A 23,340-nucleotide genomic window follows, 5' to 3' on the forward strand; every position below is an offset into this window, starting at 1 on the left:
GTCGGATTATCATTACTCTTAAATTGTATATTAGACATGAGTTTCATCCCTTTCAATGTTTTTTCCACTAATTTTTTATTTAGTGATTTGGTCAAAGGATGGGCTAAGTTCAACCTTGACCTTACAAACCCTAGAGATTTAATTCTTATGGCAAACCTTAGTTGGCACAATATTGTGCTTTAAGCATGTAAGCATGTGTCTATTCTTCCCATTAAACGTGTAACTCTTAACCTGTGCTGTTGCAATTTGACTATCATATTGCATATATAGAGACAATGGTGGTCTTATCCATAAATGGATATCTAATAAGAGATTTTTAAGTCACTCAACCTCAAAACTTACCCTTTCTATGGTAATAAACTCAGTCTTCGTAATAGGCCGAGTAATGTATGTTTGATTGGCTCCTCCGAGGGTAAAGACGAGTGGATTTCATCGAATTTTAATATGAGATGGAATAAGCATACGCTAATTGGAGTGACATTCAACGACTGAAAAACAAATGTAAACAGAAAAAAATATCAAGGAGTTAAAGACGCCGTCCTCCCATTTTTCAACGTGAAGCAGAAAGTCAAAAATACAAACTATTGTGGTGACTGGTCTCGCATAGACTCCATTGATGTACTTTTCAAGTAACTTCCATCCACCACCGGAGCTGAAGAACGCCAGATATGGCTTTATCGCTACCAGCAACAACTGCAGAGAAAATCAGGGTCGATGAAGAAGAAGGAGAAAAAGCAGCTAATGAAGTTGCAGTTGCAGGAGGAGGAGGTAGGGGGACGTGGAAGCACGCGGCGTTCCATGTGGCGACTACCATCGCCACTCCAGCTGCCTACGCTCCGCTTCCCTTTGCTCTTTCTTCTCTTGGATGGCCTCTTGGTAATTTCATTGCTTTCCTATTTGTTTGGTTGCCGAAAAAGTGCAGGAAAGAAAAATAAAAGAACTCTGTTTTTAAAAGTCTGAATACGGGAAACTAGAGAAGTAAAAACCCAGGTATATAACTTGGTTCGCTGGAAATTATAGTGGGTTATGGATTTTTTGCCCCTTGTTTTCTTATCTTTTTCTCAGCAGCCAAACAGAGCAATTGTGAGCGCGACTAGAATAAGTCAAGTACTGAAATAAGTTGTCAAAATCTATAAGATTGATTTGGTTTATCCTTTGAAGTTAATCTTAAAATAGCAACAAATTTATTAAATATTTCCTGGATTTCCCCAAATTTATTAAAAAAATTTCATGTTCAAGCTTCAATTTTTTTTTTAATTTTTTTTTGTTTAAAAACTGTTTCCAATACAATTTTGGTGGAATCTATAAGCTTCAATTTTGTTTAAAGAAAAACTGTTTCCCATGGATTGAGTCCCTAATTTGCAATTATGAGTTAATTTATTACTTTCTTTTAATTGATTTGGCCTGCTGATTTGAATTGAATATGAAATTGTTTAAGCTAAGGCTTTAAGGGTTTACTCCCCTCTTGAAAACTTCAAATCACTCTCTTTACTGTTTGGTAACCCTGAAGATGGCTCTTAAGTTTAAGCCCATTGAATCGTTGTTACTTTTCACTCTGATTTAGCGCTACATTGAATTGAGTATGGAAACTTTATTGGGTTGAGTATCAAGAGGTTGATTCACATTTCTAGAAAAATTTCTCCAAATTTTCACCATTTTAGTGGTGGCATTGAATGCCTTCTCTCTTTTGCACTATGTTTGGTGTTTAGAAAATTTGATAGAAAATGTCAAGGAAAGAAAATAGAGAGGAAAAGTAGAAAAAAAATTTGCCATCTCAATCTCATCTGGGATTTGTTATTGCCATTCCAAACTCAGGTGTTAGTAGCTTGGTGGGTGGAACACTGGCCACATGGTATTCTAGCCTTTTGATCGCGTCTCTATGGAAATGGAATGGGCAGAAACATATTACATATCGGCTTCTTGGACAGAGCATTTTTGGTCAGTATCCCCTCCATAATCACACCAGTGAAACAAAAGACACAACAATAATAACAAAACCAATGTGGAATTTTCAGTGTTTGTTATGTATGATTATGCGTTTATCTATGACCCTTCACATCTTGGGCTGTTTTGTCAGTTTTGGATATGTTTTCTTCAATATTTACATGTTTCATAAACGGCTTTTGGTCAAAAATACCAAATTGCACAACTTGCATGAACTCATGCTGAGGCCTTATAGCTCACTGATCTGTATGTTTCATATTGTAACAGTTACTTATCTGTACGTTTTCTTAGCACAAAATATTTGTATACATTGGAGCTAGAAGAACCAGATATAGGAGAACTCAATCTAATGCTTTTCTTGCATTGCATTTTTCCCACCAGTTTTTTATTTTCCTGGACTATAATGATATCTTCTGATTCTTGAAGGATTCTGGGGTTATTGGTCTATTGCATTTTTTCAGCAGGTGGCTTCTCTGGGCAATAACATTGCCATCCAAATTGCTGCTGGCAGCAGCCTTAAGGTCGATTAATCTTTACAGGATCAGTAGTATTTATCATTTCTTCTTTTCATTTTTTCAGGGTTGGTCTGTTAGGGTTTATCAACTTCAATGTTTTGTGCAGGCAGTTTACAAGTACTATCACCCAGATGGTGCCTTAACCTTGCAGCATTTCATTATTTTTTTCGGGGCCTTTGAACTTTTTCTTTCACAGTTTCCTGATATCCACTCACTGAGATGGGTCAATGCAGTGTGCACTTTCAGTACAATTGGCTTTGCCGGTACAACTATTGGGGTGACAATTTATAACGGTGAGCTTGAGATGAATTTTCTGATCGTCTTCCCTTTTCATCATGTTCCAAGCTGATTCAGGTTTTCCTGAACCTTTGCCTGATAACATATCTCATTTTAGGCAAAAAGATTGACAGGAATTCAGTTAGCTACAGCTTACAAGGAAGCTCCGCTTCTAAGGCATTTAAAGCCTTCAACGCTCTTGGCACAATAGCCTTTTCCTTTGGAGATGCAATGCTTCCAGAAATACAGGTAAAATATTCTCCTTCACAACCTACATTTGGTTAAAAGACGTTCTTTCTTTCCTTTCTTGATCTCCATCACAACACAGTGAATGCGATCATTCTCTGGTCAGAATACTGTGCGGGAACCTGCAAAGAAGAACATGTATAGAGGCGTATCAGCAGCATATGTCCTCATAGTCTTGTCGTATTGGCAATTGGCCTTCTGGGGCTACTGGGCATTTGGATCACAAGTTCAGCCTTACATTCTGTCTTCACTCACTATCCCACATTGGGCAATAGTCATGGCAAATATTTTTGCTGTGATTCAGATATCAGGGTGCTTCCAGGTAGCTCTGTTCGCAATTCCATCTGAGTTCTAAGTAATGCCTTTATTTTCATGATTTTATTTACATAGAATTGCGTTGTGAAAATAACTTCATCTATGTCGATTCTTCTTCATCTAGATATATTGCAGACCAACATTCATCCACTTAGAAGAAAAACTCTTATCCCAGAAAACCGCTAGCCGCATCCCCTTCAGAAACTACCTCATCCGTCTTCTTCTCACCTCAGTCTACATGGTTGTCATCACTCTCATTGCTGCAGCCATGCCATTTTTCGGGGACTTTGTGTCCATCTGTGGGGCGGTTGGGTTCACACCTCTGGACTTCGTCTTCCCTGCTTTAGCCTATCTGAAAGCGGGAAGAATGCCCAAAAACATGAGACTTCGCCGCTCAGTGCAGCTCATTAACCTCACCATAGCCACATGGTTCTCAGTTGTTGCAGTAGTGGGCTGCATTGGTGCCATCAGGTTCATTGTGATAGATGTTAGGACTTACAAATTCTTTCATGACATGTAAGGCTTAGGAATGTTGTTTTTGTTTTGCTGAATCTTGTATTTGATGTATCATCATGGAATTCATCACATGTAGGTTTGATCTTTCTCAGTTTATGATCACAAAGTACTATGAAAACAGAACGATTATGGTATCCAAGTGCTTGGATTTAGAAGTTTTTGGGGTTTTAGGATAAAATTTTTTGTGGTATAGCAAAAAGAATTACGTTCGAATTTGATCCTTGGAAACCAAATTACCTTTGAAGACGAGGGTTCGATTTTTTATCTCATCTCGAATATTTTAACGATTTCATCATATATTTTAACGGTCTAGATTTGAATGGTGCAATTACGTGGCTGGGAACTTTCCTAAAAAGCATGATAATTAAGCGAAGAATACTTGGTGGGAAAGGAAAAATGATAAAGAGGGAAGGTAAAAAACAGCTAAGGTGGCGGTCTCACAACTTTCAATCATGAAACGACGTCGCTTTCTTCAGAATCTCCTCAAAACGCGTCGTTTTGACCCCCGGTATCCGTTGTTCTCCCTCACAAATAGGAAAAAAATCAAATGAAGAATCCAAAAGGCCTCCCTACTGTTAGGGTTTTACGGTATACATCTCTGCGTGCGAATCTTCAAGTTCCTCAATCTAGGGTTGGGGTTAGGGTTTTGGGCTCTAATGTCGATATCATCATCCTCCGGTTACCGCAACATCCCCTCACCCTCCACCTCCGCTCCACAATTCAACTTCCGGGCCCAATCCTCGCCCGCCACGCGTCGTCCATGGCGCCAATTTGCAGATCTGTCGTCATTCTCCCGTCCGTACGCCGCCGGGGAAGTCACGATACGCGTCAAGCGAAACGTCTCCTATTTCCGAGTCAACTACGTCATGATGGCACTCTTCATTCTATTCCTCAGCCTCTTGTGGCACCCAGTCTCCATGATCGTCTTCTTGATCGTCTTCCTCGGTTGGTTCTTCCTCTACTTCTTCCGCAACGAGCCTCTTATGATTTTCAACCGCACGATCGGTGACCGGACGGTTCTGATTGTTCTGGGACTCGTGACAATCGTTGTTTTGGTCCTTACTCACGTTTGGTTGAATGTGGTTGTTTCTTTGGCTATTGTTGTTGTCGTTGTTGGCCTGCACGCCGCGTTTAGAGGTACGGAAGATCACTTTCTCGACGAGCAAGATGCGGCCGAGGACGGTCTGCTATCGGTGGTTGGTAGTCCCATGCGCCAAGTTTGATTTTCAGGTTTCCCACGGAGATTGTTGTTGATTCGGATCGGATGTATTATGTATTATATGGAGAATTAGCTTGAGTTCTCGGGGGAGATAATCGCTACATTTGCATGTAAGATTTCTGTGATTTGGTTTATTATTCTTTATAAGCATTATTTGTTTGTTTGTAAATCTTGTATTTGGTAAATCAACCCTATATTGGTTTTGTAGATGAAAATGATGGAAGGGAACTCATACTATGATATCGGTTTAAGTGTGATTGTTGAAGGAAGGAGTATTAATTGTTTCAGGTTCTTTGGTTTTTTGTTACCATATTAGCGAACTCTGCTTAGATTTCCTATGCATGATTTGTTTAGGGGATTCAGAATAATGCACGGTTGCCCTGTCAAGCTAACAGGGGGTTTAAATGTCTAGTTAAAACCCATATGATAAGCTGTTGCCTTAAATCCTTTTACAAGTTCAGACATAATGCTTTTGTTGAGGTGTGCAAGGGTGTTCATGTTATCGACTAATCATGTGAATAAGCTACTGCCTCATGCTTTTAGAGTGAAGTTGAATGGGGACAATTTAATGTTCATTGTAAAATCATATAACTTGCTATTCAATTGATTGGTACTTTTACAGCCGTACTTCTTTAAGTAAGCTACCAAAAACAATTAGTTGAAAATCAGTCAGTGCCCCTTGAAGATGTTTGAAACACACCTTTATTTGATACATATATATATATATGTCTATATAATAAACCATGTAAGAAGGCTTGGTGTTTAGCTCTCTTTTGCTTGTTTTGGTACATTTGGAGAGAGTGTCATAAGTCTTTAATGGAGAAGAGCATTAAGATCAAAAACTAAAGTAAACTTTTATTAAGTTTACTCGGGAATGGTCTATAGTCCCTTGGAAAATTGTACACCGATGAAACTCATTGATAGTATAAACTGTAGATAGTTTGGTTGAAATGTACTATTAGTATATGAGCTGACTGAGAGCGACTAGAGTTCACTTCAGGAATAGGGCTTGTTGATGTAGTTGCTTGTAGTTTTTGATTTCCCTAATAAAACATTCTTCTTGCTTACAAATGGATTTTCTTCTGTCTTGTAGTTCACTTTATTTTATAATTGCTTGTAGTTGGTACCTCCTGTATGCTTCCTATGTACATAGGGTGTGTCCCCTCTTTTTGTTTGGCACCTTTAATCAGATGCTACTTGCCTATGTTCATATAACAAAAAAAAAAGCACCATTATTGCATAGGAATTCTGTAGTTTCTTAAATTCACATCAGCCTGAGCTTCTATGTTCTAGTGCTCATCAAGTCAATTTACCACATATTTATATACAAGGAACAAAGAATGTGATGACCCAATCCTAGTTGGTGGAAAGTAGGAGCTGATGGCCATGACATTTGCATGCATGTCAAGCTATTATTTGCCCAGTCTGTTTAGGCATTTGATGTTGTGATTGATCATGTGTAATGGATTGTGGTAGACCAATGTAATGTGTTTTCCCTTATGCCCCATGTGAGGAAAAGTTGTTCAAAAGGACAATAAAAAGCGAGACAAATAAATAATGGAAGCCAAAAGGAGAAAGCTATGAAAGCCTTTCGTCTGCATCATGGTTCTCAGTGAATTTCTCAAAAGCCAATGCTGGTACTCACATGGCCTCCCCCTTTCATGCCCATTACTCTGGAGGAATCTTGATCCTTAAACCATGTTACCATGGTTAAATGGGTAGGCCTCACTAATTAGATGCGTGGTTTGAACAATAGTTTTTGCCTTTCTTATTTTTAATCCACTAATACAGCAGATATGATGAAGCAAAGTGCTCATTTCAACATGCTCTCATATATTGGTTAGTGTACCTCCTTAGGGATAAGTGTTAGTATACCTCCTGATGAGTTATGCCTGTTTACTTTAAAAGGAAAATCTTGTTGCAGATGTTTGTGAACCAGTATTCTTTATATTGATTCCAGTTGAAATTTGGTGAAAACCCCTTAAACACAGACAAAGAATCTTGGCCTTGCACTCTTTTATTTTTCTTCCCTGTTTCATTTCCTATTTGAATGTTCTTTACCGTTGTTTGGATCTTTGAAGAAAGGTTCGTCCTCCCGCTTTTGATAGGCATGGATCAATTATATTAACATCACCTAACCAAAGTGCCCACAAAACATACATGATGTATTGACCTTGCCTGTGGAGGATATCTTGTCCTTAAATGCACATTCCTACATGTGTACTCTCATACCCATTGCTTGTTATTGATTTAGTTAAAAATTTAATGGGTCTTCCACTCCAGCGAAAAAGGCACTTTTTGGTATTAACTATTAACCATGTAATTTAAAGGATTTATATTTTACAAATGATCTTCCTGTTTCTTCACACAAAAAACAGCATCCCTCGCCTTCTGTTACCTACACTTTTGCTCGTATCTTTGGTATATCATTTTTTTTTCTCACTTTTTTGGTATCTTACACTCGATTGATGCAGATTATGGTACAGTGCCATAGCTTGTTCCAAATTTAGCGTTCAGTGCCGTGGAACTATATTCTGAATTTGCTTCACAAATTCTGATGTTTGGCTTGGCCAATATCATATATGTTCACGGACTGAAGGTCAGCTACAGGGTTTGCTTCCCTGAACTGAAATTAAATTCTAGCATTGAAAGGAAGAATGCGATAAGAGAATTTGACAGTGTCACTCATGGAGGAGCCTTGCGAGTGCCTATTTTTCTTGATAAACACGTGATCTTGATTTCTCTGCCTGGTTTTCAAAGGGAAGTTCATCAGTATTCTTTGGTCAGCAAGCTCACATCTGCGGCTTTACTCAGAATCTCGGCGAATAGGATGAGAACTCGGACCATGTCATCATTGGAGGCACACCCTCCCGATATGCCATAATATCAACATTTGCGAATTTGGAATAAAAAAAATATAGTTTTTTAATTTCAAAAAAGGCAGGCTTTCGCTGTTTTTTAAAATAAATTTGAAATATTTTCAATATTTTTTTTTATAAAAAAAAACCTATTCTAAGTAATAATTGAAAAGATGAATATTTTGAACATTACAAATAAGTGTATAGTAACCAAAAATAAGTTGAAAAAGATTATTTTTCATATTTGAGTTTTCAAACAAACAATTTTATTCTGAACAGTCATTTACTAATTCAACCATGTTCACCACAATTAAAATTCAGCGAGCAAAATAGAAGCCCCCCATGAACTTGAATGTAAGGATTTTTTACTTTTTGAGAAGTCAAAAACTGGATAACAAGACTTAAATCTCAACTTGTACTCGAGAGATATAGTCCTTTTTACTATAGTTTACAATGAAAATACATGGAAATTATAGCCGAAAAATGTGAGAACAACAATTCAATTCACAACAAGCATAGGACATACCTTGTGGGTAGAATCATGCAGTTAAAGGGACAAACTGCTGAATGAAGGACAAGTCTCAATAAAAAGAAGAAAAAAATGTAGGCATTTTAGAATTTCATCTCCTATGAAATCTGCAGCAGGGGAATATAGATTATTGATGGTGTGGAGAAGAAGGGGAAGAAGCAGATTTTTTTAGGGGTCTAGGAGCCTTCGAGCATAAGCCAGCACCATCACGAACTCCTTGCCGGAGGAGCCGATCGATGCCGGTACCCTTTGTGATGTTGATGCTGTTTGTAGCCATAAATCAACTAAATTATGCAGCTGCAATGTAGGGAGGACTGGTTGACCCATGCATTTGATCTCAACCTGCAACAGAATCAACTCAATGTTCAGCAAAAATATAAATCTTGGAACACCCAACTTCCTCAACGCTTTAAGCTGACAAAGAGCAAAACGGGTCAGAGTTTTCTCGGTCTATTCACCGTCAAGACACACTGCAATGATTTACAACACAAAGATTCTCGACCTATTCTCCATATATCCAATTGCCTATTTTCAGAACAAATTATTTAAATTCAAAAAACTGTTTTTCGTTTTGAAGAATAGAAAATTATTTTTAAGAAAAAATTCCAAACAAAACCCTAAGATTCCTTGATGTTTGACATCATGGCATTATTGTATAATCTTAGCTGATGTTTGGAGGCAAGTAAAATTATGACATCTTCGCAAAAACTTTGGAGGCTCCATTAGGACTTTATAATCATAATAATGCTTCATTGAAGGCTTCTTCAGAAACCACACAAAGCATAATGATTTTGGTTGTCTTTATTAACATCAATAAAAAATAAATAAAAACTAGAAAAAAAAAATAGTAGTAAAACTAAGGTTAACATAGACTTAATGCATCCTAACAACCAAATAAACAATCAAGTGTTCATTTAATTATACCCGTTAAGTACAAATGATCTTTCTAGATTAACAAACATAAATTTATTGATTGTATAGTCGTCGAGGACAGATCTGCTCACCTCAGTTTCACTAGTAAGATCTAGTTTCCTCATCAGGTACTTTTGGATAAAAGATACAGGTACATTCACATCCCTGTTACAGAATGAAACAAATATGACCTGAGATATCTCCTGGAAATCAGAGGATTTCTTTAATTTTCCCACTAGAAGAAATTAAAATAACATTCTTGCATTTCCAATTTCTAGATCCTAAAATAAGCAACAATTGCACAATGTTTTAGTGTCATTGATAAATCCATTTCTAACAATTGATCTCATTTGTCATCTCTTAGTGCCAGTGACAATAGTTTTGTGTTTACTTTTCTGCTAAGGCTGTGTGCTTCAAGATCTTGATTTTCCCTAAACATCAGCAAGTTGTCACCCATTTCCTGATCAGTTCCATCTTAAGATTGTTCATGTGTCAAATAAAAATGTTTCATGCCTTTTTTCTATTCTACATCACTATTCTTTCCCAGAAGGCACTGTCCTTTCTATGGTTTCTGACTTTCTGTGAAGCTAGTATCAGAATCATAACTGTTCTTTAGGGTAATACATTCAATGTGATCATACAAAGCATGCTTCCCACTTGAATTAACTCCCACATCACAAATGTATTCAATCAGGCATTATTGTCATTATTTCTCACAGGGCAAGTTCTAGCCCATGGTTTAATATTTTTCATTTGATAACTTGCCCCACTTAGAATGTCTAATGGCCATGTACTATAGAACGGATTAAGTGGTTATAGCCTAGGCTATTCATGGATTTAAGTTGCCATGTTATGCATGTTTTGATAAATTCAATTAAGTGGTTATAGCCTAGGTATTTTGTCGCATTTATATTGATCTTTCAGTTTTAATCTGAAAAGGAATACCTATCAATTTTAGCAATTAGTGCAGCAGGAATTAATAGAAGAATAATTTAAGCAAATATGAAGATCTTAGAATCAGCTAGGGAGATAATTCAGTCTCACTTCATTGCCTCAATAACCAAGGGGTTCATACGAGTCCCTATGCCTTAGATTATCAGAGAGTTGTCATTTTGCTGGCTTTGGCTGTGTGCATTCACCCATGTGTGTCTAGATTCCTAGATCACTAGGAATAGTCAAAAGCCATCCTTGATGGATATTCCCGAGAGTCCAGGTCAATTAGGTATTTCTGAGATTTTCATGGATAATGTGAGGCATCATATTATGCATTTCTAGTTAATGTGGGGCAGGTGAAGCTGAGATTATGGCCTTAGGGAAGCTAATCACCTCAGCTTGAGAAACATTCTAAGTAAACACAATTCCATTACAGTACTAGACAGTTAGTACTCGAATGAAGGCTATTTCGGATTGCCAGGCCTTCAAGAGAAATTCACTTATTTTGCATGGGATTTTTAGACATCACTTTGTTTGCTTTACTTGTTCTATCAGATTCATCCATCTGCCAGCTTGGAAGCAGATTATTGGGAAAAAGAGAATTCTTTCATGGGGGTGAGAGAAACTTTATCCACTGTAGACACTACCATGCATATGGCAACTGTAGAGTTCAGCAAGGAATGTTCTTTAATTAACCTCAGATACTAAAGAATACAAGGCAAGCAAATTAATTTGACTGGGAAAGAGTACCAAAACGAACATAGCCTTAGCAATTAGTGTGGTAATTCAGTTCATGCATTCCAGGGACAGCCTCATTGGGATGTGGTATCTCCAACCAAATATGATGGTTCTCCAATGTGCTACAGTAAGAAGTCTAATTTTGAACCAAGCCATAAGCCTGATATTGTGTTCATATGTTTCAAAAGGCAATAAGCAGTAATGTGATTCCACAACTGGGAACTGCACCATCATCGGCAAAACATTGGCCGCTTGGACAAGCAAGAAAAGAATTGTTGCAGCCAAGTAGAGTGTCAAATAATTCAGGAAAATGGCACATATTGATATGAATTGACGCAGCTAAATGCTCTTTTGCAAGATATTTTGATTTAACAATTCAAGGAATTTTGAAACAGATGGCTGAAATTGAAAAGTCACTCATTGGCGAGATGATGGAAGGATTAAAGTTTCTACTTTTCATTTTTATTGGATACGAACATTGATAAAATTTGGCATTTAAAAATTTTTCAACCCTTGACAGCAAGGGTATCTTTAAGGGGGTTGAAGTGATGCTTCCCTAGATATCCTTACTGTTAACTGGCGCAGGAAATCATATTTTAGTTTCTGCGTTCCTGTGGCATCTTGTGTTACATGAACAATTCAGTTGTAGTGTTCTAATATGAGATGTTCAATTTCAATCAATGGAACACCCACAGGTTTCTTTTAAAGTTCTATGAGGTTGGGTCAAGCTGATCCATTCTCTCCTCACCTTTTTGTTTTGGTTATGGAGCTGTTTCTTTTTTGGGGATAGGAGAAGGGAAGGGTGGAGGCTTCCCATCTACTCTTTGTGGATGGTACTTTGCTATTATAGAAGGCTAGTGAGGATCAATCAAGGCATTTGAGATGGGTGCTGATTTCCTTTGAGCTAGCATCATGGTTTAAAAATGCAAGGTGATGGGGCCAGATATATTGACTACTTCTTTATTTTTATTTTTTTTTTATAAGTAAACGATTATATTAACGAAGGCAAAAAGCCGAAGAGCATACAGGGAGTATACAAGGCTACAAACCCTAAACCAAAAAACAAAAGAACCCAACCCCTACTTGGAAGCTATCCATTCCAAGAAACCTATAAGGGAATTCGACTCCATATCAATGTACACTTTAGCCCAACCCCAAAGATTATACACAAACGAAGTCTTTAATTTCTGAAAGGCTAACACACCCCCTTTAAAGGCAAGCCTATTCCTCTCCTTCCAAATTGTCCAAAAAATGAAAAGCGGGATGGACTTCCACATTTTCTTCCTTTTTCTCCCCACAAAAGAGCCTTTCCAACTACTAAGAACCTCCTTTACAGAATTAGGAAAGACCCACTGTACACCACACAACGCAAGAATAATATCCCATAAACCTTTTGCCACCGTACAATGAATTAACATATGATTGATAGTTTCCTCTTCTTTATGATGCTAAATTGGACACTTTCCTTTACATATCTAGACTTTCCTTCAAAAGAACTTTTTAAGTTTGATGTAGTTTGGGTTTGTGGAGGAGCACTTTAAGAGAAGATTGGCTTCTTGGAAGAAAAAGTACTTGTCAAAAGAAGGAAGATCTACTCTTATCAAAAGCACTCTCAATATACCAATCTAGCACATGTCCTTATTTGTCGTTCTCAGGAGAATGAGAATCAAAATAGAAAAAATTCGAAGAGATTTCCTATGGGAGGGATCACTTGGGGTGAAATTTCATTGGGTGAATTGGACAAGGGCGTGCTAAGATAAAAAAATAAAAATAAAAATTGGTGGTGGTCAAGGCATTAGAAAACTTTCTACCTTAACCAGAGCCCTACTTGGAAAATGGACACAGAGATTTGCTAATGAGAGGGACTGTTTGGGTAGAAAGGCCATTAAAGGAAAGCTTGGAGAAGTGAAAGGTGTTGGGGCACTCAAGTGGTGAAGGAGGTACAATGTGTGGGGTTGTGGATAGCCATTAGAAGGGGATGACATGACTTCAACCTTCAAGCCTCCATTTTGATTAGGAATCTTGAGGACAAGATTTTGGTTAGATAGGTAGGGAACAGCTTCTTAAAAGAAACTTTTCCTTGTCTTTATAGTCTTCCTACTGCCAAAATTCCAATTGGTGTGGGGGGGGGAACACTTCTGGGTGGTTGAGAGATGTTAGGGTCATTGAAATCCTAGTTTTAGGAGATATTTTCAAGAGTAGGAGCTAATGCCAGTGGATAAGTTTATGAAGTGTATCCATTCGTGAATCTGATTGGGGAAAGAGAGGATAACCTATCATGAATAGCAGTGAAGAAGGAGAGATTCAAATGAAGTCTTTTTAGAATTCAATGTGTTCAGTAGGCCTCACTCTTTTCCCTGCAAAAGAGATGTAGGGTTCCTATGCCCCTTTGAGGCCTTGTTTTTTTGTTTGGAAAGGAGCTGCAAACAGGATTTTAACTACAAACCAACTTATCAGGAGGGGATGGTCTTTATTTAATAGATATAGCCTCTGAAAAGCTAATATAGAATCAGCACTATATTTTAATTCACTATAATAAAGTTCAATTATTGAGGGATATTTTATTTGCCATTTTTGGGTTGGAAGGCTCATGGCATAAATAATAAGTTGAGGAAGTTGTGGTGTATGACTATTCTTGTTTTTCTTTTGGTACAAATGCAGAGACCGTAACAACCGGGTCTTCAATAAGGAGGAGGTTTCCAACTATAAATTGAAGGAGATTTTCATCAAATCCCTCTGGTGGTGCTCCAAAGTCCTGCTTGGGATGGTTAACTGCACTTTTTTAGAGTTCATAGATGGCTTAAGTAGAAGCTGATAGGTTTCCTTTGTATAGTTTTCTTCTTTCATTTTTTCCTGTGGTTCCCTTATATAAGGTTCCTATATACATGGGGTGTGGACCCCCTTTTACCAAGGGCTATTTAATGCACCTGTATTTGCCCATAAATAAAAAATAAAAAAAAAGGTTGCACAACAGCAAAATTTCTTATTCAGTTCCCAAGTCACAACACCACAACCAGCCAAGGACTGTTAGTCGGTTACCATTTTAAACAAACACAAACAATAGTGTGTTTCCGAGTTGAGTCCCTATTATATAAGATGTCAATACCACAACAAGAGATATCAAATAAGATTATCAGTTCTCTACTTTTGTCCTCATGAGCAGCAGCACAGTGAAGGATAAACCCTAGCAAAACATGGTGTATTAATCTAATTATTTAGACAATCAGCTGTATCTAGGGGCATATTGTCTGCTAAATCATATGCAAACATATTAGCTCAATTCATGTCCATTTTCAGATTCCTCCTATATGCTGAAGCTTCCTTAAGCTATCTATATTATGTTCTATGCAATTTATAGTCTTCATTTCACATGGTCAAAACATTTCGAGTATTTTCCCTCAACTTGCTCCTTAGTTGTGCCTACCCCTAGGTTCTTCCAAATGTACTTATTTTTAATTTGGTAATTTTTTGTCTTACAACTCTCACCTTCATTCTTCTCAACATCCATCCTTGATGCCTAGCTTAAGTGGTTAAGGGTTGGGATGGGGACATAGGAGGGATCAAGTCTTAGCAGGAAACCTAAAAAGGGAAAGACCTATCATAAAAAGATAAAAACCAACAACCTTCTCAACAATTTCAACAATATTTCATCCATGCTCATTTGATGACCATCTCAACTACTCATGATTCTATAAAGCATAGCTGGTTACATGGCAGTTTTGTAAATCCTCCTCCAATTTGACAGGCGAACACCAATTGTACAACACTACAAAAAAACTCGTCCACTTCAACTATTCTTCTCCAATTCTATAGGTAAATACAATGTTCAATCTCTCTCCCTGTTCAGGACATCAAGTCTAGGTAACACAAATAATTACTTTTTGGTATATTCTCAATATTTTTTACTTTATTATTTCCATTTCAACTTTACAAAGGTATATTACATATATTCAGCCTCAAACCTACTTATCTGGAGACTCTTTTAATTTCAAGCATCTTCCATTGAGGCCAACTAAGCTTTCACCCTACTTTAGCTTCATAAACCAAAACTATATTCTCCACAAACAGTATATACCATAGAAACTCATCCAGTATGCGTCCAGTTGATTCATCCATGATTCAAAAAGAAAGATAGGGAGTTAGTCCTGATCCTTCATATATCTCTAGTTATGCTCATGATGGTAACAGATTCATCATTCAGATCCATAGACATATCAAAATACATCTATTTGGTCCTCCCTTCTTTTTCTAAAATCCTCTATATTATATCTCTACCCTATATATGCATCATCTTCATTGATAAAGGCCATATGCAGTTCTTTCTTCCTCTCTCTATGCCCCCCACATTTGCTACAAATGTTGACATTGCAACTCTGGGAATTGCTCAAGGGAAAAAATGGTTCCAATCTTCCATTAGTTTGAAGGCCACCCATCAAATTACTATTTAGCCAAAGGAAGAATCCATTTAGCATGATATGATAACATTCATGGAAATGAAAATGGACTGATACATGTGAAATTATGTACTACTTAAAGTAACATCTTTATGAATATAATGTAGATAAAAAATAAAAACTTCAAAAAAAATGGACTCATTAATCAAATGTAAATGGTGCCTAGTGCCAGAAGAAATGTAAGGGGGCCAAAAGGAACTCACTTTATTCTTAAGAAATTCGAAGATATCTGTGGCAATGATGCATCCCCTTCCCTGCAACCATTTATTATGGAACAGACAATCAGCGTAGGAAACATTTAATAAATTTATTCAATATCCCTAGAAGTGACAGCTTAAAATAAATTCATAGATGAGTTCCTCACTGGTCTTCAGAAGCTACTAAAGAGAACCAAATTGACCCAGTTCTTCTTTTATGGTTATTGACAGCATTTAGCACAGCTTGGGGTGAAATGCCTAGCTCCCCAAAAGCGGCTGCCCTTCTTCGGCGAACCCTGCACAACTTTTTAGGTTTAACTGACTCTGCAGAGACAGGAGTGGTGCTTATTTTTTCATCTTGAACTTTAGATTTACGTCCATGTTCCTTAACTTTGGTTTTGCGCACTTGCGATTCACCATCAGGAACATGCATAGGTTCCGATTTAACAGCAGACCCTTGTGAGTTAAACTTAAGAGACTTAGTCCTATTTGCAACTTCCACCAAACAATTTAAAGGTTTCCAGAGATCAAATTTCCCTTCCCATGATTCAGCACCATTCTCTGTTTCTTTATTGGGTGTGGAGTGGATAGATGGCTCTGCTGAGGGTGAATTCTGCACCAGTTAAATAAGTAAGCTTGCAAATCTTTTACAAATTAAAGCATACACTTAACTCTTTTAAAGCTGGAAAGAAAACCAAATTAGCAGCCTAAAAGAATAAAGTCAGGGCAGAATTGACAGATCATGTTGGCCTCCTTTACCTGCCTTATGTTCTGAGTGAATTTATTTAGAGTCTCAGGTGAGCTTGAGCTCGCTGGACGCTCTCCCACTGAGTCTTCCTCCTTTTTAATGAGCTTCTCAATTGAAAAACCGGAACCTCTTAAAGCAGTAGCCTTTCTTGCAACAGACTTTGTTCTTCTTCCAGTCATTGTAGTCTGTGTTGATACTCTGGGGGTGCTGACCACCAAGGATGAGAGTGATCTCTCCTTTCTTTTAACAGGTAATGTAACTGGAAGCACAACTTCAGGTGCCTTCACCTTTCTTCTTTTGAAAGGGAAAATCTTGGCCCTTACATCTTGCAAATTGTGGTCTGGCCTGATGATTGAAAAACATGCTTTAATATATAAGAAACCCTAAGTAATGACTTCCATTTTACTCAAAATGCATAATTTATCTACATAAGGGCTTGTGCATGTATGCCCAAAAAGTGGAATCCTTTACCAATCAGTGCACAAAATCAACAAATAGCTAGTTCCTCTTCAGCTTTTTATTTACATCTATAATAGCATAACTCTTCTAATCCAATCATCTTCCATGGAACAAAAATTTAAGCACCAATGAGACATAACTAAATTTTATAAGAGGTAAATGAAAAAAAGAGAAAAATGGATATGCATGTGAATGCATCAATCAATAATGGTGGATAAAAATAACTATATGGTAATTGAGGACTAACAAACCATTTCTTCATGATGTATGTATTTTGCATCTCCACATAAGTTCTGAGGATCAATTCATCTTATGTTAAAAGACCTAGAACTCCCATATGGTGTGTTTCATATGTGGTTTCTTACACCAATAAGTAAAAGGAAAGATGAATACCATGCAGAACAAGATGGTGAATGTTTTTTTGAAGCCTTGAAATGATGGTCACAAGTGATGCAAAATCATCACATAATGAATTTCTATTTGAAAATAGGATGGAAGTTAAAAACTTGTACCATTAGATCAGATTCGGTTTAGGAAGATTACCAAATTTAGCAGAACAACACACTGTTTCAGAAAAAAAAAAAAAAAAAAACTTCTTTAACAATACCAATGTTCCGATCAGACTCAACCAGCCAAGGTAGCAGCCATCAAAGTTCAGATTAGTGCTTTCAAGATGAGGGATCCAATAAAAAGGAGATGAAGTAAAGACTTCCCCTATAAGAACAAGCAAGGATCTAACAGCCATGCAGAACATCCCTTAACTATTTGGTAATTTAGGTCTAGAAAAGCTCTAAAAGGAAAGTGATATTCTCCTGTATTGAGTCAACAGAGTTGTGTCTCTCCTAAAAAATCCCATTTTTTTGCCCAAAAATTTATCCAAAGTTCTAAACCACTAACAGAAAAGCACCTTTTCCCTCCCTCCCCTAAAGATGCCAAAAACAATCCTAATCATGGAGGAAATGTACCTAAGACCAACTTTACCAAAGCGCAACCACTAAATCATATGCAGGAACAAGCACTGCATGAACAAGTGACCAATCAGTCCACTTGCAGAAGAAACAAATCCTAAAGAGCAAAGACTAGTTTGCCCCTAGATTGAAGTATATCATTAACAGCAACCTTATGGTAAACTACTACCAAGCAACTTCTTCACATCCAGGGTGAACTTCATAACCCTTGTTTTGGTATAAGGATGAAAAACTGAGGGGGCCTTGCTAAATTCACTGTTATAAAAGTGAACATATGCCTTTAATTTACCTGTGTTGTGAATAAACTAGCCACTTGTTCTCAAATTCACATCCATAACTCACAAGATGGTCATTTGTGAATAAACTAGAAAACTGTTAGCCTAATGGTTGAGTAATCCTAGATTTGACGATGACAAAATAAAGGTTAAAGACACTAATGAATTTATTCTCTAAGTACATAGGCTTAAAAGGATCACATTATTCCATATGCCAAAGTTCAAGTGATCCTCACATATCGAAAGAAGCAAGTCAAAGTGCAATTAAAAAAGGAGATAATGTTTAGCAAGAAGACCTGTATATCAAGACAAAGACCTTAGTTAGGGTATTTGTTTGCCTTTTTGCATGTAAGATAAGTGAGAGTGCACTACGTAAGAATGGCAAAGCCTTACCTAGCTTAGGAGTTTTTACTCTCCCTTTTCTTTTTTTTTTTTTGATAGGCTTGAATCTTAGTTTTTACATGAAATTCTTTTAAGGCTAGTTTTATTCTTTTTTCCCCCTTTTTGATAGACTTGAATCTTGATTTTTACATGAAATTCTTTTAAGGTTCTTCAACTTAACCAAGACATTGTACATTTGAAAATAGTCAAAACATCAATTAAAGCATTCTTTAAAATGGTCTGGTTTTAGATATCAAATGATTGATAAACTCCTCATTTAGGGCCATTGGACCATCAAAGTGCATGTGGCAGATACCCATAACCCCCTATTCTTTGTGCTAAGAATGGTAAAATGGAGTTTTTAGCTACTGCCTAGCATGTGGACATCCAGGTGGACATCCATGTGTACATGTTTCAGCCTATAACGGTTGCTTGTTATACATTAAATGCTCTAATGACTAGTAAGCGAACCACCACATGAAGTTTTGGTTCTAAGGGACTTTGTGTTTGATGGCTAATTCGACTCCAAAAAGTACAATGCTTTAGACACATTTAACATAAACCTAACACACGTCCAAATCTTTTATATACCATTAAGAGTCATCTTAAAATCATTAAGAGTGCTTTGAATCTACATTTGCTAACCCTCATTTAAAGCTCCCATGCTCGAGCATGAGTTGTGTATCAATTCCTTTTAAGAATTCTCATTGTATTTCTTCACAATTGTAATCTAGTGAGATTGTGAGAAAGCTTTGTGAATAAAGCCTTAAAGTTGTAAAGATTTATTAGAGCCCAAGGAATCAAACTATAAAGGAGATTAAGAAGAATTATTGTTGAGAAGGATCTTGGTATAGTGAAAACACCTCAATGGATGTAGGTGGATTGTTGAACCAAGATAAAATTTCCTTGTTTGCAATCTCTTTTTCTTTATTTTCTTTATATTCAACAATTTATTCTTCTTGTTTGCAAACATACACTACTTACATTGAATTTTGGTAGAAAATTGAAAATAAGACCATCACCCAATTTATCCCCCTATTGGGTGGTTACCTAGGTTTACTTAGTAAGACTTTTCAAAAACAAGTGGCGACTGGGGGAAAAGGGGAGGAGGGAGTTGATGGCATAACTCATGGCATCCTGTTTCTTAAGACCAAATGAAAGGAAATGCATTTGAAAAGACCAGTACAAGTATTATAAATGCTAATTCATTTGAACTTCTTAGGCTATAAGTCCTTCTACCTAATCAAGGTTAGCTCTAAGAAATGGAAAACAAAAACTCTACTTTTTCAGTTTCATGGGTTTGTACTTGTATTTATCTAAATTCTTAACTTTATACTATCTCATCATTTCCAGCCAGTTAAAAGAAAGCTCCAGTAGAAATCTTATAAAAAACCAATTAAGAAGCTCACTTTGAATTTAATATATATCTTAAGAATTGCTCCTATTACATTTTTTTTTTCCTTCCTTTTTACTAAAGGGCGGTCATTGAACTCCATTTTTGAACATTATCATCCCAAATGTTCTAGAACCTGAATACCATAACAATCTTCAGTAATCATGTGCATGTGCATGGATTAACATCCACCAATTTCCACAACCTCCATGTCAAACAACTATTAGATTCATCATATGTTTACATTGTTTAGAAATAAAAAGAAGCTAACATACTGTGGAACCACCACCAAACACTATAACACACACAAAACTAGACAAATAGCAGAAAATCCCTGGGGTCTCATGAGCTACTCACCTATTATAGTTTTCTTTCATAATTATTTCTCATAAAAGATAAAATGCCATTAGTTGAGTCATAGATGCCTTGTACATTTGCAAGGCTATTAATCATGCAATAAGTGCATCTTGTGAGCTCCCCTTTCATATGATACACTCAAAATCCAAACATCTCAACTTGAAGTAATTGCTTCTTTTCCATGATACTCTACTATATATGAGCAACTGACTACCATTTGAGAAAAGAGAAATATAAAGATTGAAAGAGAAGGTGGCAAAGCAGCAGGTAAAAGAAAGGTCTAACCTCAGTTTCTCCAGTGGAACACAACCCAGATCTGTGTTGCATATTGGACAGCATTCTAGTTCCTCATCCGATATCTTGTTATATATGCATTTTCTGCAAACTGGATTTAAATCAAAAGACAAAACCGTAAGAAATTCACGGTCTATAGTGTCAAAAAAGGTACTAAAAAGGGGCATTGCCCAGTCAAGTTGAGTTAAAGACGTTCAGAAGGGGCATACTCACATGGACCTAATCTTATCCAAATTTGTGCATCAAGAAAGTACTCAAAAAAACTTAGGATTTCAGAGAATGGACTTTATAGATTTTTGCATAGGGTTGAGAAAGTGATTATAAAAACTTATGCCAATCAAATATTTGGAATCACAAAACAGTGTGCAAGTTACATTCTTCTCCAACAGAATAAAATAGAAAACAAGAGGCAAATACAGAAGATGCCCTAGTCCCAACTAAGCATCAAAACAAATTCAAAGATAACAATCTACTTATAAGCATAAATTTGAAACAAACAGATACCAAGACTGTTCAACAGAAACCTATGAGTGAAAACTAGATTTAAAAAGACAGATTGCATTCATGAAAGAAACAATGAGACTTTAGATAAACTAAACCTGTAGACTGCTCAAAGCATGAACTTTAAAGAAAAGGGCTTTTGACAGCAAGGTAACGGAGAAAAACTTGTGAATGAAATTTAACAGGAAAGCACCCATGAACATCTTGATACTTAATTCTCCAATTTCCGAAAAATACTAAATCGTATCTGAATGGCTAGATCAATGAAACAGGAAGGTTACTTATACTTAGTTGTTAAATTCAAATCTCACCCATTAAATCTTCAATATTGGATAGAGAAAATATCAAAAGCCCATTCACAACTATGAAATACCCAGATCAATATAGATCAAACCAAACCAAGGCAAACCCAGATGAGGGAAATGCCAAATAACCAGAACCCAGATCATAAAAAATGGAAAATGCAGAGAAAACACATAAAAGAGATCAAAGATTTGAAGAATTAACGTCAAAACAGGGTTACAGAAACAGATTAGAGAAACTCACACGTATGGAGACATTCAGAAATGGTGGTAGCATCCCTCAAGAGCTTGTTGCAGAGAGGACATGTCATGCATGCCGCAATCGTCTCTCTCCTCACCTTCACCACCTGATTCGACATCTCCCCAATCCCTCCTTCAACCCTTAAACTTCACCCACGTGCCCACTTGGTGCATGTTAGCATCAAAGACAACAAACACATGAAATTTACGTCCATTCTCCTATCCCCGCCTGCATTAAACCCAAAATACCAAACCAAAAACAAAACATTACAGATAACCACACCCAAAAATACAACAACAAATAGAAAAGAAAAGGCAAAAAAAACCCAAAAAATAAAAACAATAACTTCCAGCCTTGCACACACACCAACAAAAAGAAAAATATCACATGGGAATCATGGGCTGGGTGCATAGAGACCTGCGAATTAGAGAGAGATAAGGGTTTGAAGGTTAAAAAAATAAAATGGGTAGGGGTGATTTGCTGAGAAATGAGAAGGGTTTGGTGGATTTGGAGAGATGATGATGAAGATGATGATCTGTTTGGTTTGGAAGAGTCGAAATGTAGAGAGAGAGAGAGGGGCTAGAGAGAGAAACAAGAGGCTTTTGCTTGTTTTTATATTATCCTAGAAGTGGCCAACACGCAAATCTACAATTCCATCAATACTAATAATTGTTTCTTCATGTGCTTATCCAAATTATTTTCCCCAGGAAGTCTTCATCATTTCTTACTGAAATTTATATTTATTTTTCTGGATTTTTTTTATTTATATTAACTTTATTAAATCAAATTTTCCCTACAACTCTTTATTTCATCTACGCACCTTTTCTAATAATTTCATAAATTTTAAATTATTTATTGCTAATTTTTTGTTTTTGTTTTTGTTTAATAGTTTAGGAAAAAAATCAAAACAAAAAAAAACAAATAACAGAGTAGACTAGTCAAAGGGAGTTGCTGGAATAAAGTGCACCGGGAGTGCGCAGAAGTGTAAGATGCGCACGAGTCTCGTGTCTACTACAGGAAGTTTGGGGTGGATGAGGATGTTGAATGTCACTACAGGCGCATATTAGAGATGCATTCATTATCATTTTCTTATCCTTCCGCTCCAATTTTCAACTTAAATGTAGATAAATTTTAGATGTTGTATTAACATGAAAATTTTAAAAAATAGGAAGATTTAGGGTCCGTTCAATAATATTTTCGAAAATAATTTTAAATTAGTTTTAAAATAATTGAAATTTTAAATATAAAAAAATACCTTTAAATGATATGTTTTTCATAGTGAATTTTAAAATATGTATGTTAAGTCAAAATTTTGTAAAACATGTTTTCTGAATTAAAAAATTGTTTATATTTAAAACATATATAAAATTATTTTTTAGAACAATTCTCCAACAAATCTTTAATTTTTTAATTAATAGAAAAATATTACTAATATGTCTAGCTAAATTCAAATTTTTATTCATTTGGCTTGAACATTTATTTTCTCAAATATTTAAAAGGTCAAAATTAAATGTTATGATTTTTAAATCAAACTAATTTCATCTCTCATTTTTTTGTTCCATAAAATAGTACCCTACACTACAAAAACAAAACTATATCCTTTTTGGTCTAGAGCTTCCTCCTTCAATAATTATAATAAGGGTCAATAGGGGTGGATTCCCATTATTAAAAAAACTAAAATAAAATAAAATCCTAATGTAAAGTAGAAGTATATAAAATAGTTTAAATTACAATTTAATTACCACCAATTTATATATATGAGTTAATTT

General features: G+C 36.2%; 3 protein-coding genes across 4 annotated transcripts; 2 read left to right on the forward strand and 1 right to left on the reverse strand.

Annotated features, from left to right (window-relative positions):
- Positions 1 to 407: 407 nt before the first annotated feature.
- Positions 408 to 3,945, forward strand: LOC100254436 (GABA transporter 1). Its single transcript, XM_002275600.4, has 7 exons — positions 408 to 876; positions 1,816 to 1,938; positions 2,371 to 2,465; positions 2,566 to 2,752; positions 2,854 to 2,984; positions 3,088 to 3,303; positions 3,421 to 3,945. Exons 1-7 carry the CDS (start codon positions 669 to 671, stop codon positions 3,814 to 3,816), a joined length of 1,356 nt encoding a protein of 451 aa, XP_002275636.1. The 5' UTR covers positions 408 to 668; the 3' UTR covers positions 3,817 to 3,945.
- Positions 3,946 to 4,151: 206 nt separating this feature from the next.
- On the forward strand, positions 4,152 to 5,323 carry LOC100259556 (PRA1 family protein E). Its single transcript, XM_003632254.4, has 2 exons — positions 4,152 to 5,141; positions 5,240 to 5,323. Exon 1 carries the CDS (start codon positions 4,469 to 4,471, stop codon positions 5,033 to 5,035), a length of 567 nt encoding a protein of 188 aa, XP_003632302.1. The 5' UTR covers positions 4,152 to 4,468; the 3' UTR covers positions 5,036 to 5,141; positions 5,240 to 5,323.
- A 2,909-nt stretch (positions 5,324 to 8,232) lies between these two features.
- LOC100264728 (E3 ubiquitin protein ligase DRIP2) lies at positions 8,233 to 22,273 on the reverse strand. 2 transcript variants are annotated; one of them, XM_010653640.3, is made up of 8 exons: positions 21,989 to 22,273; positions 21,575 to 21,799; positions 20,519 to 20,618; positions 16,412 to 16,745; positions 15,820 to 16,265; positions 15,659 to 15,709; positions 9,423 to 9,495; positions 8,233 to 8,760 (listed from the first exon to the last, which is right to left on the reverse strand). In XM_010653640.3, the coding sequence occupies exons 2-8, from the start codon at positions 21,687 to 21,689 to the stop codon at positions 8,587 to 8,589; spliced, it is 1,293 nt and encodes a 430-aa protein (XP_010651942.1). In that variant the 5' UTR covers positions 21,690 to 21,799; positions 21,989 to 22,273; the 3' UTR covers positions 8,233 to 8,586. The 2 variants fall into 2 exon arrangements, with proteins under 2 accessions (XP_010651942.1, XP_002275598.1); XM_002275562.5 differs by having other exon boundaries at positions 21,938 to 22,259.
- Positions 22,274 to 23,340: the final 1,067 nt, after the last annotated feature.

Source organism: Vitis vinifera, chromosome 7, assembly GCF_030704535.1.
Source record: "Vitis vinifera cultivar Pinot Noir 40024 chromosome 7, ASM3070453v1".
In the NCBI taxonomy this organism is placed as follows: domain Eukaryota; kingdom Viridiplantae; phylum Streptophyta; class Magnoliopsida; order Vitales; family Vitaceae; genus Vitis; species Vitis vinifera.

Excerpts from the sequence above, each read along its gene's own strand:
- LOC100254436 (XM_002275600.4), top strand. The coding sequence starts at position 669 with ATGGCTTTATCGCTACCAGCAACAACTGCAGAGAAAATCAGGGTCGAT. Across the intron at positions 1,939-2,370 it reads TCTTGGACAGAGCATTTTTG|GATTCTGGGGTTATTGGTCT; the intron begins GTCAGTATCCCC and ends TGATTCTTGAAG. Across the intron at positions 2,985-3,087 it reads CAATGCTTCCAGAAATACAG|AATACTGTGCGGGAACCTGC; the intron begins GTAAAATATTCT and ends TTCTCTGGTCAG.
- LOC100259556 (XM_003632254.4), top strand. The coding sequence starts at position 4,469 with ATGTCGATATCATCATCCTCCGGTTACCGCAACATCCCCTCACCCTCC.
- LOC100264728 (XM_010653640.3), bottom strand. The coding sequence starts at position 21,689 with ATGTCGAATCAGGTGGTGAAGGTGAGGAGAGAGACGATTGCGGCATGC. Across the intron at positions 20,619-21,574 it reads TTCTGAATGTCTCCATACGT|TTTGCAGAAAATGCATATAT; the intron begins GTGAGTTTCTCT and ends ATTTAAATCCAG. Across the intron at positions 9,496-15,658 it reads TCGAATTTCTTAAGAATAAA|GGATGTGAATGTACCTGTAT; the intron begins GTGAGTTCCTTT and ends ATTCTGTAACAG.